The 13120-nt window shown below is 44.3% G+C and overlaps 1 protein-coding gene across 10 annotated transcripts in view; it reads left to right on the forward strand.

Moving 5' to 3' along the window:
- Positions 1-13120, forward strand: part of Gramd1b (GRAM domain containing 1B) — a 163672-nt gene that overhangs the window by 33093 nt on the left and 117459 nt on the right. For 7 of the 10 annotated variants that reach the window (XM_033764404.1, XM_010618051.1, XM_033764393.1 and 4 more), the window contains one exon: positions 9574-9651. In XM_033764404.1, coding sequence (XP_033620295.1) covers positions 9574-9651 — 78 coding nt within the window. The remainder of the gene's footprint in view (positions 1-9573; positions 9652-13120) is intronic. The other 3 variants (XM_033764405.1, XM_033764394.1, XM_033764396.1) reach the window with 1 other exon arrangement.

Below are 13120 nucleotides of genomic sequence, written 5' to 3' on the forward strand. Positions count from 1 at the left end.
AAAAAAAAAAAAAAAAAAAGGAATGTAGCGATTTTCCTTGGCTTTGGCGGTACATACTTCCCCAGGGACAAAACAAAGGAGTGGTAGGTGTGGGTCCAGGTTGCAGTAGATCAACTTGTCAGTCTTTGGTGGGGAAATAGAGGCATCATTGGGTCTCAGTCTTGGTTTCTCCCTAGAATCGTTGAGAAGTTTACAAAAAAAAAAAAAAAATACACCGTGTATTTCAGTGGCAGACTGATTGCCCAGCATGTGTGAAGTCCTGGGTTTGATCCTCAGCACTGCAGAAATAAACAAACATCCTTGGACGTGTTCAGACTGATTTAGTAAATCTGGGGAGAGACCAAGTAATCTGCAGAGTAAATCTTCCTAGTTTATTGTGTTTTGAAAGAACTTTAGCAATTATCACATAGTATATTGCTTTAATGGCCATAAAGGGAAGGAAAGAATAAAGCAGTTAAGGAGAGCTTTTTCTCTTCTTCTCACTTTTTTCTCTTCCCCTCACCGCTTCCCTCTGTCCCTTCCTTCCTCCCTCCCTTGCCCTCTTCCCTCCCTACCTCCCTTCCTCTCTTCCTTCTTTTGACAGGGTCTCAATAAATAGCCCAGACCGGCTTCAAATTCAAGGTTCTCCTGCCTCCGTGTCCTGAGTGCTGGGTTACAGGTGTGTCACTACACTTGGCTTCCTTTTTCTGCTTTTAAAGACAGACATGACAGTACTGGTCATGGAAGTACATGCCTATAATCTCAGAATTCTGAGGGGCCGAGGTAGGAGGATTGCACGTTTGAACCCAGACTAGCTCAGTGTGAAGGCCCTGGGTTCAGTCCCCAGGACTGCAAAAAGAAAAAAAAAAAAACAAAAAAAATAGACAGACAGACACACAGACCCGTTAAGAGGTAAAAGAACCATTAAAGAGAGAAGTGATTTTGAATTGTAGTGAGTTAGGAAGGTATCTAGCTGGATTTTGAATCCCTGAGTCTTTGACCAGCTCCCCATCTTGCTGCAGATTCCCATGGGAGCCATTAGGCAGAAGCGATCTCTCTAACTCGGAAGACAAATTATCACTTTCACCCTGAGCATGAACTTTTCAAAGCAGTATTTGAGAGTATTGCAGAGTGTTGTATAAGAAGTTGGCAGCCATCTGCAGTGCCAGGATCACATCTGTTTACTTATGTGCTATTATTAGACTTTCCCATACTTGCCAGGTGACAAAATCTCCTCTCTTTTATTCTTTACTTCTTGGCTAACCAGCCTTCTCTTTCCACATACTCCTTTCCTACTTAAACTGAAATTGTCAATGTTAGTGTTATTTTACACATGGAACTAATTCAGTATAAATTCAGCCGTGTCTTCTGAGTGATCTTATGGTTCTGCTTTTCAGGACCATGACCCCCCAACATTTTCACCATGGAGTATCTCTTCTGTTATCAAAATCCCATGCATTAGATATTTGAGAATATTTATCTGTCAAATTAACTGTGAATATTAAGTGCAATTGGTACTATCTACCAAAGACCAGATACTGCCCTGCATACTTTCTCTCCATGATTTCTACTATTTCTAATCCTCACCGAAGTCTTCATGTCATGTGGGAAATGACCCACATCTGGTACTTAGACAAGTTAAATCCCTCACCCAGCTTCCTCCTGCTAAGTGTTAAGAGTCAGGACTAGAACTTGCATCCCCAAGACTCTACATCCTGAATTCTGATACTGTAATTGGATTACTCACCCCTAAATCCTCAGTGTGGTTCTGTAAACAGGATTAGGTGGTGAGTAATCATACTGACTCTCCATTTTTTGAGGTATTAGGCTAAGAGAGGATAAGGAAGTTGACCAGTGTTATCAGGCCAATAAGAAACAAAGCCAGGGGCAAATCCAGGGTCCTCTGTTTGCTTACTGTCACACTGCTTTCCCAGACTCCAGTGTCTTAAGTTATTGCTCTTCTTCGATTACTAAAGCATCTATAATTCTGCCCCTTGGAGCCCTTTGAAGCTTCCAATTAGCATGAGATGGTTGTTGCTAATACACTAGTTTTCAGATTATTGCCAAAAACAAAGAAATGCCATTCATTTGTCCACAACATTGTGCCAGTCAATTCCTAGTTAGTATTTCCAGAAGGAAATACTGAATTACAGTGTGTGTCACCCCCATGACTACTTGGATCTACCTGGATCTCAAGATTGCCTCTGGTCTTAGGAGGTGGTTAGGGTTACCTGGGAAAGAAAAGAGCTGAATTTACTTAGGAACCGTCTACTCAGAGAGGTTGCCAGATCCTGTCTGTTAGCAGTCAGGCTGTGCCTGGGGATACAAGGACACCTGCCCTGCACATGTCCCTCGAGGGGAGAGGGAGGCAGGGAGCTCAGAGGAATCATGAGAATTTGTCTGCCTACACTGCAGAGCTTCCTGGTCACAGCCTGGTGAACTCCTGCTTCCTGGAGACTGCATTGGTTCAGATAACTGGATTTTTCCCAGCACTTCCATGTGTGGCTGGTATTACTGTGACCTTCCAGGGTAAGCTCCTGAGCTAGCATGCTAGGGAACAGAACTAGCTTTGGCCTCAATTGGCCTCGCTCTGGAGTAGCAAGGTCTAGCTTTCCAAAAGTAAATTTATACAATGACTTTTATCTGAAGGTGCGATTCACAGCAGGAGGGAGGTAAGTCCTAGTGCCTCCCATAGCTGTCTTGGGGAGAATGGTAAACAGATGCTCATACAAATTCCCTAGGTTAAGCTGTCTCCCAGTCATCGGGTGCCCAAGCGAAGTCATTCTAAATCCTCCTTTAGAGTTTCTTTTCCAAGCTAACAGACTTTTTCATCTGTTAGTGCCATCTGCTGGACTTTCTCCAACTTCTTTGCACTTTTTTAAGCCCATGCTAGACACCCTGCCCCACCAAGGCTTTGATTAATGTGGAGTGGATGACCTTGAGGCTCTCTCTTCTCTGAAAACCTCAGTATAAAATCCCAGCACTAAATGGATTCCATCCCATGGTGGGAGGCTAGGGCAGGAAGGATTGCTGCTAGTTGAAGGCCGGCCTGGGCTATGTAGTGAGTGCAAGGCCAGCCTGAATTACATAGTGAGACCTTGTCTCAAAAAATAAAAACAGGGAGCTGGAGATTTAACTCAGTGGTCCCCCCACTTGCTTCACAAGTGCAAAGTCCCAAGTTCGATCCCTGGTGCCAAAAAAAAAAAAAAAAAAAAAAAAATTTTAGTGAGACCTTGTCTCAAAAAATAAAAACAGGGAGCTGGAGATTTAACTCAGTGGTCCCCCCACTTGCTTCACAAGTGCAAAGTCCCAAGTTCGATCCCTGGTGCCAAAAAAAAAAAAAAAAAGATAAAAAATTTTAAAAGATGAAAGAGCCTGGAGTCGCACAGTTGGCTCAGTATTGTAGGGCCCTCCCCATAGGCCCCATCTCTTAAATGTTCTCCCAGTAGTGCCACTCTGCGGGGAGAGCCTTTTACACCTTTGGGGGGCACTTGTCAAACCATTGCATTCCAGCCCTGGATCCCAAAGGCTCCTGTCTATCTCACAGTGCAAAATGCATTTATTTCATTCCTAGGAGTTCCAAAGTCTTAGCTATTCTGGATCTTGGAAACTCCTCAACAATGTTATTTATTCGGATGGCTTTAAAGAGCGGTTGGCACGCACTTAGCTTATTTAAAACTATTGTAAAATGAATTTAAAATATGGAAGGAGAGAAGATCAGGCCCTTCTTGGGGGTACCTGTATCCCTCCTGCTCAGTGTTTACCTCTCCAACATATCTCTGAAACTTACCATCTCTGTCCTGGCACCCTCACCTGTACCTTTCCACCTGTCTTGTACGGCACATCTGTGCTCCAAGAGTAGCTGTCTCTGGGAGACTGGGTCCCTGTCATCTCTGCATCCACACTCCCTCAAGGGCACTAGCTGGAATGCCTTTTCTTCTCACTTCTGCTTGTCCTGAATTAATCCCGTTTCAAGTGTCAGTGCAAAACCCTTATCACCAAGACTTTCTTTTACTGGCCCCAGAGGGATGTGACAATGTCATTTTCTATTTTTAAATGTAGTTATATTTCACCTTGCTTTCTAGATTGTAAACACTTCGAGAGCAAGACCCTTGTCTGATTCATGTCTTCATATCGTTTTTCCCCAGAATTCAAAACATGACGCCTTGCCCACGACAGTGACAGATAGTATTTGACAGTGACAGCAATCCGTGTACGTTCCAGGCACTGTTCTCGTGCTTCACATAGGTGTGCTCTTAAAACCTCACAGCAGCCTTACATCTCCGTCCACTTAACAGGCCAGGAGAGTGATGTTAAATAAATTGCTCGGGGTCATTTAACTGGGAAGGAGAGCAGTTTGGATTCAGTCACAGGCAGCATGTGCCAGATTCTACACCCGTAGCCATTGCCTGATGCCGCCTCCTGTTGGCACAGGTGCACACAGACACCATTATACGAGCGCCTGTTGAATGCATGCGGGTTGGTATTTCTTAATTACTTGGAACTAGTAAAACAGTTTGAAGGTGACCCATTGTTCTCATCTCCTACATCTGAATTTTCCAAGCCACGAGGAGGCCAAAAGGGGGCACCAAAAGGTTGGCGCTCCCCCGCCCATACCTCCCTCCATCCCTCTCTCCCTCTTTTTCTCCCTCTCCCTCTCTCTTTTCTTCGAGACAGGATCTTGCTATGTAGCTCAATGTTTTGGCTTTGAAATCCCTGTGCAACCTAAGCCGGCTTCAACTTGAGATCCTCCTGCCTCAGCTTCCCAAGTCCTTGTATTACAGGTGTGTACCACCATGCCCAGTTTGGTTCTGCTTCTTGATACATTGGATCAGTATGCCTGGTTGTAGTTCTGGTTTGGAAGTCAACAGTGCCATCTAGTGGGACAGTTTGATAATATCAACTCAGACTTGTTTTTTGGACTCCCTGCTTCATTGCCATTTATCAACGGGGAGCCTCTTAAATTATCTTAAAGTTTTGATTGTCAGAAAGGTAGGATAAATAGGAAGAATCAGGCTGTCTTGGCCCAGTCAGTCAAGGTCTGCCTCTTCCTTGAAGAGATTGTTAAGGCTGGTCGTGGTCATTTGGGTTGGTTGAGCTCTGTTGACTACTGTAAATGGTATATAATACTGGGCTTCAGACACCCTCCTTCTGCTTCTTTCTCTTCATGTGTGCTGCTTGCAGTGCAGACCAATACTTCTGTCTTGAAGCTTGCCTCCGGAACCGTGTCTGACTTGGAATTTGAGTTCCATCCATCTGGATTGCCTACTGTGGCAAAACACTCAGCTCAGATTGTATATAAGTGGTGCTCCATGCAGGCAACAGATCAGCCTCAAATGAGAATTCTCACTGGTCACATAGGTCAACATTACAGTGAAGTTTTATTTAAAAAGTTTTTTGGGGTACCGGGGATTGAATTTATGTTCTTGCTCTTGCGAGGCGGGTGCGGCGCCACTGAGCTACGTCCCTGTCCCAGTGAGGTTTTGTCATAAGGAGTTTGTAGTAGGCATGTCTTATCAGAACTGGCAAAGTGGAATGAAGAGCAGCCGCTGTAACCAGCTCTTGCTAGCTCTCTGGTTCTTTTTGGGGGCAACAAGATCGAATCTGACAAAACAGCAAACAGCAAGTGGTGAGGAAGTGCGTGTTTATTAGAAAGAATAAAAGAAAAAGCTCCCCACTAGTTGAGGAGTTCCATAAAATGGACACCGGAAGTTCAGGCTTGGGGGTCTTTATATGGTTTTCAATACTGGAGCACATCAGGGAAAGCACCAGGTTGCAGATTGGCCTTTAATGTCTGGAGCGGTTTCTTTTGCATTTCCCTTCTTCCAGGGTCTCTCCCATCAGTTTAGGGGCCTGTTCTGTGTCCCTTGCAATCCATTCGGCCCTGCTAGTCAGTTTGCTTAAGTTAATCGTTAGGGCCCTCTCGTATGTGAACTCATCCAAGCCTGACTTTTAGTTTATTTTAGGTTAACTATTCAGGACCTGTGCCCTGGCTTCCCCTGGTTTGTTCATAGAGAACAAGCAGTCAGAAAACACCTGGTATAAAGGAAAGAGAGAGGGATTGTTGTACACACTTAGCTTAGTCACACAGTTGAAGGCTTTGTGTGTGGTATGAACCTGTTTTCTGGTATGTTTGCACATGTTTTCTTGTATATGGTATGACGGTTTTTGTGTAAATTGCTTCTACGACTGTAAAATCTTTTATTTCTTGCTGGAAGAACAGAATTTAGGAGCACGGATGTAACTGTTGCCACAAAAAAATTTCTTGGTGGAGATTAATCACTTTACAAGACCGTTCAGAGTCTGTGGTCTACTGGGGATCTAGTTTAAGGAATAGACTCTAGAAGTTAACACACCTGTTGTAGCAGACAGTCCGCCAGAACAAAGGTACAGTTTTGGTTATACTGTACCTTGGCTTATAGAGACATTTATATTAATAGGAATTGTTTTTCATTTGTCTTGTTTATAGTTTTGGCTTCTTCTCTTTCACTATTCTTTCTGAATTAGACAACAAAGTGAACAAAGTTTTTACCAGCATGTTTATTAATAATTATGTATTCATATGTAAAAATTAAGATGCTAAAATCATGACCATGCAATTAAAACGTCAATTTATAAAAATATATATCCACAAATATATACCAAAGACCCCACAAAAATATAAGCAAAAATTTTTCTAAAATCCACAAACATAAAAAATAAAAATAAAAGTATATATTTCGATATTGCCAGGTAAACAACAAAAATATAGAAATCATGTGTCTTTGACTATCTGTAGTAATAATGTACTGGTACGTCCAGGGGTGGACAGCTCCCCATGCTGTATCATGCCATGCCTCTACTGTGCTGAAAACGCAGCTCCCAGCTATCCTATACCCAGCTCCATAAAGAACTAAAAAAAGACAAAATTTAGTGTAACAAAAGACGGTCTATTTGAAAAAAGATGGAAAAGAAAGAGGATAGACAGCTACCATAGAGTGGTAGAGGGTATCAGCCCCGGAGCTCTTATTCCTGGCTTCTTTCACTGGGGACTAGTGTCTTTCCCATCCCCAGGTGGGCACCATGTCTGATCTTGTTCTCTTAACTGTCTTTGATCTTAACCTAGGCATGTCTGCCTTCTTTCTTTCCGGACATTTGGTTTCTTCCTATCCCTTTGTAAGAAATAAATGCAGAGGGGAGGGCTTTTGGGGAGACAGCTTACTTAATGATAAAGTAAAGGGGACTTGTGTACATGTGCTTATCTGTTGTAATACTAATGCTAAAGTGAGAACATACATGTGTGTATATGTATGTGTGTGTGTGTGCGCACAATAAAAAGAGTCCTCGGGTGGCTCTCTTACCTCCGTAGCATTCTGTCAGGTGGGTGAAGGGAGCTGGCTTTCCTGGTCTTTCTTGTCTCTGGCTTCCTCAGTTTCTAACTGTTCAATTCTTATGGTAATTTACTTACCTAGTACAGCTCTCTGTCTAGCTTTTCTCTCCCTCCTTTGACTTTCTAATTGCCCTAACTGCAGAGTCTACCTGCAGAGGAATAACCTGCCTTTAATAAGGCTTCCTATTAATTTCTTTGATAAAGTTTAATGAGATCCTATTTTATCATTTTTCCTGTCTGTGACCCCCTGTCCCTACAATATCAGCATAAGGATATGGTAGTCAGAAAATAATAACTTGATGGATTTTTAGAAAAAATTTCATAACAAGGATTTATTATGAATAGTTTTATTTTTAGCGGCTGTCAGCTCCCATTTTCTATAAGAGGACATTTGGTGAATAGTGCAAACTTTGTGGGCCTTATGCTGCCTCTGCTGTGTTATTATAGACAGCTAAGTTAGGAAGAGGTGTTATAGGCAGTCATATAGGGCTGGGCCCTTGACAGAATCAGGATAAAGGTAAAACACATTATAACTGTGGCTGGAGGTGCATCTGTTGGATACCAGGCCTCAAGATAAAGATGAAATGGCCAGGCCTGCATATTTCCCCAAAAGACAAGATAAATGGTAACACCTGATCTAATAAAGTCTAGATAGACATCAGTCACCCCAGTGAGTGACCGAGACCTCTGGACCATCATTTTCTAGAAAAAATCTTTGTTCTCTCCATGCGTGCTTGTTATGTGACTGGTGTCTCCAGTGGATCACTGTTACCTAAGCAAATGTACTTGTAACTTTATTGGTTGAGTATAACTTTAACCTATGTTGTACCCACGTGGTTTTTACTCTATAAAACTTCCCTGTAAAGTGGAGTCTTTAGATACCCATTCAGGACCCCTCCTGCCTCTCAGGAGCTGTTCTCTCTACAAATATTTCCTATTCTTAACCTAGATGTTCTTAGAATTCATTCTTCAATTTTAGAGAACACAAAATCAACGTATCAGACATCTATAGGCTGAGAATTATATTATTTCCCTTCTATCATTTGGAGGTCCTGTTTCATGTCCTATATCATCCCTGTATCACTGTCACCTGACTCAGCTCTGCCTCAACTACCGACCTTGACACCACAGCCTGAAAGCACTCAGGGTGGTGAGTATGGCTGTGCTCCAAGAAAACTTGATTTTTGGACCATGAAATTTGAATTTCGTGTCATTTTCATGTCATGAAATATTATTTGGATTTTCCCACGTACCAACCATTTAAAATTTCCGAAGCCATTCTTAGAGCTGGGTAGCTCAGTGGTAGAGCCCTGGCAAGCATGTGCCAGGCCCTAGGTCTGTGGATCTCTAATGGGGGAGGGCAGACCAGGAAATAACAAAATGGCCCTAGCTCCTGGAGCTTGTACAGAATGAAATGGGGGTGGGGGGCAGGAGTGGAAGATGCGGGGGTGGCTGTAGTTTTCTGACCCTGGTCAGATGGAGTTGTTGATAATCATTAATTAATAAGAATGATTTGTCCATCCATCACATAGGCAGTGTCATGAGAGGTCTGACCTGCTTTCTTTCGCTGGCATCACGTGGCAGGCAGTCATTCCACATCCCCGTCATACACAGCGTCTTTAAGAGCTCTGATCCTGAATCAAGGCTCAGTCTTCATGTCACCTGCAGGGCTGTGAGGAGTGGAGGGGTCTGCCCTTTCTCCTTCTTTTGTTCCTTCCCTTCCCTCAGTCCTGCCTAGAGGCCCAGAAGCCAACCCGTTGCTCCTGACCCCACTGAGTCTTTGCCTTCTTGAATCTTCCCTCCCTCCACACCCTGCTCCGCCCCTCCCTCCCAACTCTGTTCCTCAGGAGTCTAGCGTGAGATGTGGAGAGTGTGTTGCTATCCTATCAGAGGGGTCTCCCCAGCTCAGGTAGAGGGCTGGGGTACTTACTCTTGGAGGTGTATCTGGTTAGGGGAGAAGAGGACAGAAGGTCTTGGCCTTCCTTCTCCAACCTGTGCAGTAGCAGACGGTTCTTGAGTATCTTGGGCTGCACATGCACAAGGTTTGTGTCATTTCTCACAGCCCTTATGTGAAATTGCACTCTCTGTGCTAAACTTCCACAGAGGAACTTACAGCCTTACTTAATTTTGTAACCTTTTTTTGTCTAGTTGAGGCCTCAACAATCTCCCCCAGGGTTGAGAAAGAGGCTGAGCATTAACGGTTCATATCCTGTGTCTTTCCTCAGCAGCCAGCAGAGTAGCCTGCAAAGCAGCCACGATGATGATTCAAGCAGGTTCCTGAGTCCTCGGGTGCGGGAAGAAAGGTAAGATCCAATGGGAGGATGAGGGAATAAGGGCGCGTGGGGTGAAGTTCTTCACAAAGATTGTACTTCTGTCGTGGGTGAGTGCTTTGGGAAGTGGAAGAGCAGTAGGAGAGCACCAGGCCTCTGTGCTTGGAGACTGGCTAGAAAGACAAGCTGTTCACCCAGGCGACAAGAGGGAGCAACTCCAAGGGCTGATTCTGAAGGCATCTGGGGTTCGGCAAGGGAGAAGTTCGTGTGTGTCCAGTAAGTTGTTAACTTTGGATTTAAAGCTTGAGTGACATCACGGAGTGGGTCAGGAGGGAAAAGGGTGTTTGGTGTCCCAGGAGGTTGCATGGGCTGGTGTGGCACATGTGGCAGCAGATGGCAGCAGCACACGGGCCTGCCTGGCTTGGGGTTCGTTGTGGGTGGCAGAAGTTAATGGAGAAGGAGGTTTAGATGGATGGGATGTAAGAACGTGGAGGCTCCCGAGTGCTTGGCTCAGGATTCGCAACATAACTAGCTATGCACTAAGGATGTGAGAAGCAGCTTGCACTGCTTTGCGCAGTGCTGAGAGTGGTGGACAGGAGTGTCTGAGGCAGTGAGATTTCTGCCCAAGCAAAGAAAGTGGGAGAAAGAGGGCTGGGGGAGGGGGAGGGAGGGGGGTGGTTCTGGGAATTGAGCCCAGGGCTTCTCACAAGGGTTCTGCCATGTTGACTGTATTGATGATAGCCTTTCCCAGTGACATCTTGTCAGCCAGTGGATTCCTCCTCCTGGAGGGAACAAGTTCACAGAACTCCAGCCAATCACCAGCTTCAGCTCAGAACTTTGCACTTGATTCTTCTTCTAATGTTATTTCCACCCAATCCAGAGTTTCTGTGGGGGTTTGGGATGTTGTCCTGTGATGTCCCAGCCTAGGCTGAGCGATAAGATCTGAAACTTGGGGACATTTGAAGCATAGGAGGAGATCTGGCCCATGGCTTTCCCTCTGGGCATCCTTGGCAGATGGCATATCATCCCATGAACATTTCCTACACTGGCCAGGCCTTCCTGTAATCTTCTCTTTTACTCTACCACACCCCTGGAAGGCAGGTGGAGCAAGTTTTGTCGTGGACTAAAGAGAACTGAGGATGAGGTGGGTATTATGGACCCTTTTCTGTGGCTACTTCAATTGCTCTGAACCATGCGATCAATTATGTGGTGAAAGATAAGTTCAGCAAAAGAACTGACATCGATTTCTCTGCCTCTGCTTTAACGATTGAATAAGATGCACTTTCAGCAAGTTTAATGTAACATTGATTTTTCTTTTTTGGCTATGCAAAATATTCAGGATGGATACAACATTTAGAGACAAACTAGCATCCCTTGACGATGCGGGAACATCGTGGAGTGTATGAAACAAACCAAGGTGTCTCTCATGTCTCTGGGTGATGCAGAATTGTGGGACCACCTTCATTATGTGCAGTCTTTGTTGGGCTAGATGTCCTATGCAGCTCGCGGTTGTACGTACAGCATTAGCTGAATCGTCTCAATGTCATCAAGCCAAAGGACTTCTCAGTATTCTTCCTCATTCTCACAGTGTTCTGGAAAGCCTTTGGAAGGACGATGGGCAGGAGGGCCATTTGGTTCAGAGTGACGGTGGTTTTCTGGGCAGCTGTGGCATCGGGGATAAGTATTGGTTTCAGTAAGATAATCCATTTATTGGCAAACAGTGATTGGTTCAGGAAAATTAATAATCCCCCGCAGTTTCCAGTACAAAGGAAAATGAGTAATTTCCCCAAAGTGTGTGTGGACACATTCAGTGCAATACAGGGTGTTAATTCAATTTCTTGCTTCACAGTGAAGCCAGGGGCAAGATGAAACACTGGATTCCAGGTTCAAGCCCAAATCTGACTAATTGTTAGGGTTTTTCAGGTACCCAGCTCTGTCTTTAGTGTGTTTCCCCAATAGGGTGAGCTTCTAAACACAGGACTGCAGAAGAAGAAGATATCTTACAAAGGACCAGTTGTGGCTGGGCGTGGGTAGTATGTGCCTATAATTCGAGCACTTGGGAGGCTGAGGCAGTAGGATTGCCATGAGTTTGGGGCCACCCTGGACCACATAGTGAGTTCAAGGCCAGCCTGAACTACACAGCGAGACCCTGTCTCAAAAAATAAAACAAAACAACAATAACAAAAAATAAGCTAACATCCTTTTGTGTTTACCAGGTTCATTTCAACAGGGTAGAACTTGGGAGCCTTTTAGCAGTAAGAGAATTGAGACCTGAAGTGAGGTGTGTGTGTGTGTGTGTGTGTGTGTGTGTGTGTGTGTTGTGTGTTCAAAGGCAATGCCATGTCATCCAGGCCCTGAAATGAGAGCATGCATAGTGTGTGTGTGTGTTTGTGTGTGTGTGTGTGTGTTGTGTGTTCAAAGGCAATGCCATGTCATCCAGGCCCTGAAATGAGAGCATGCATTCATACACCCTCTCCTGTGTGTGTGTGAGTGAATTACAAAAGTTCACAGAATGTCTTCAGGGTACATGGGTCCCTGGCAAAGCCCACTCTGCAAGAGGGTGGAGCCTCGTGGCTGCTGATGGACATGCTATATTGGCAAGAGCAGAGGCATTACAGATAGACTTCGTTTTGCACATCTTCTTTGTTCCTTCTTTTTTTTTTTTTTTTTTTTTTGAGACAGGGTCTCACTATGTAATTGAGACTGACCTGGAACTCACTATGTAGCCCAGGCTGGTCTCAAACTCACAGCGATACTCCTGCCTCAGCCTCCTGAGTGCTGGGAGTATAGGTGTGTGCCACCGCGCCTGGCTTTCTTTGTTCCTTCTTAACTGTGTGAGGTTTTTCTTTCTTTTTCTATTTTGTTATTTTGTTGCCATGGATCAAAGCCAGACCCTTGCACATGCTAGGGCCTTAGCCAGTGATAGCGAACCTTTTAGAACTTTCAGTGATACAGCCAGGTTTCCATCACTGGCCTAAGCAAATGCTCTACTACTCACTGAGCTACACTTACAGCCCTAACTGCTTTTACTTTTCTTTTTCTGAGATAGGGTCTCACTTTGGGGCCTACATCAGCCTGGAGCTCACCATGTATCCCAGGCTGGGCTTGAACTTGTGATCCTTGTGCTTCTGTACCTGGAGCGTTGGGATTATGGATATGTGACATCATGCCTGGCCCTGACTGCATTTTTCAAAGGAATTTACTTAGTTTTACTCAATCTTAGTTTTCTCATTTGTGGAAGTCTGCTACCCATCACATCTTCTTGTAAAAGATAAATGAAGTAACACACGTAAAGTGCCTGGCATTCAGAAAAGTGCTTAATAGATCATAATTGTTATACTCTTATTTTGGTTTTCATGAGATTTGACTCTGTGTTAACAGCTCTGTTGTCTTTTGTCTTCAAAAAAGCAGAGACAGAATGCATAGAATATGGGGCACTTGCAAATGTCACCGCTATGAATAAGTAGAGTATTTGCCCTAAAAAGGCTTTATATCATATCAT

The sequence above is a fragment of the Fukomys damarensis genome, unplaced genomic scaffold (assembly GCF_012274545.1).
Source record: "Fukomys damarensis isolate Sample0158 unplaced genomic scaffold, DMR_v1.0_HiC HiC_scaffold_16, whole genome shotgun sequence".
Taxonomy (NCBI): domain Eukaryota; kingdom Metazoa; phylum Chordata; class Mammalia; order Rodentia; family Bathyergidae; genus Fukomys; species Fukomys damarensis.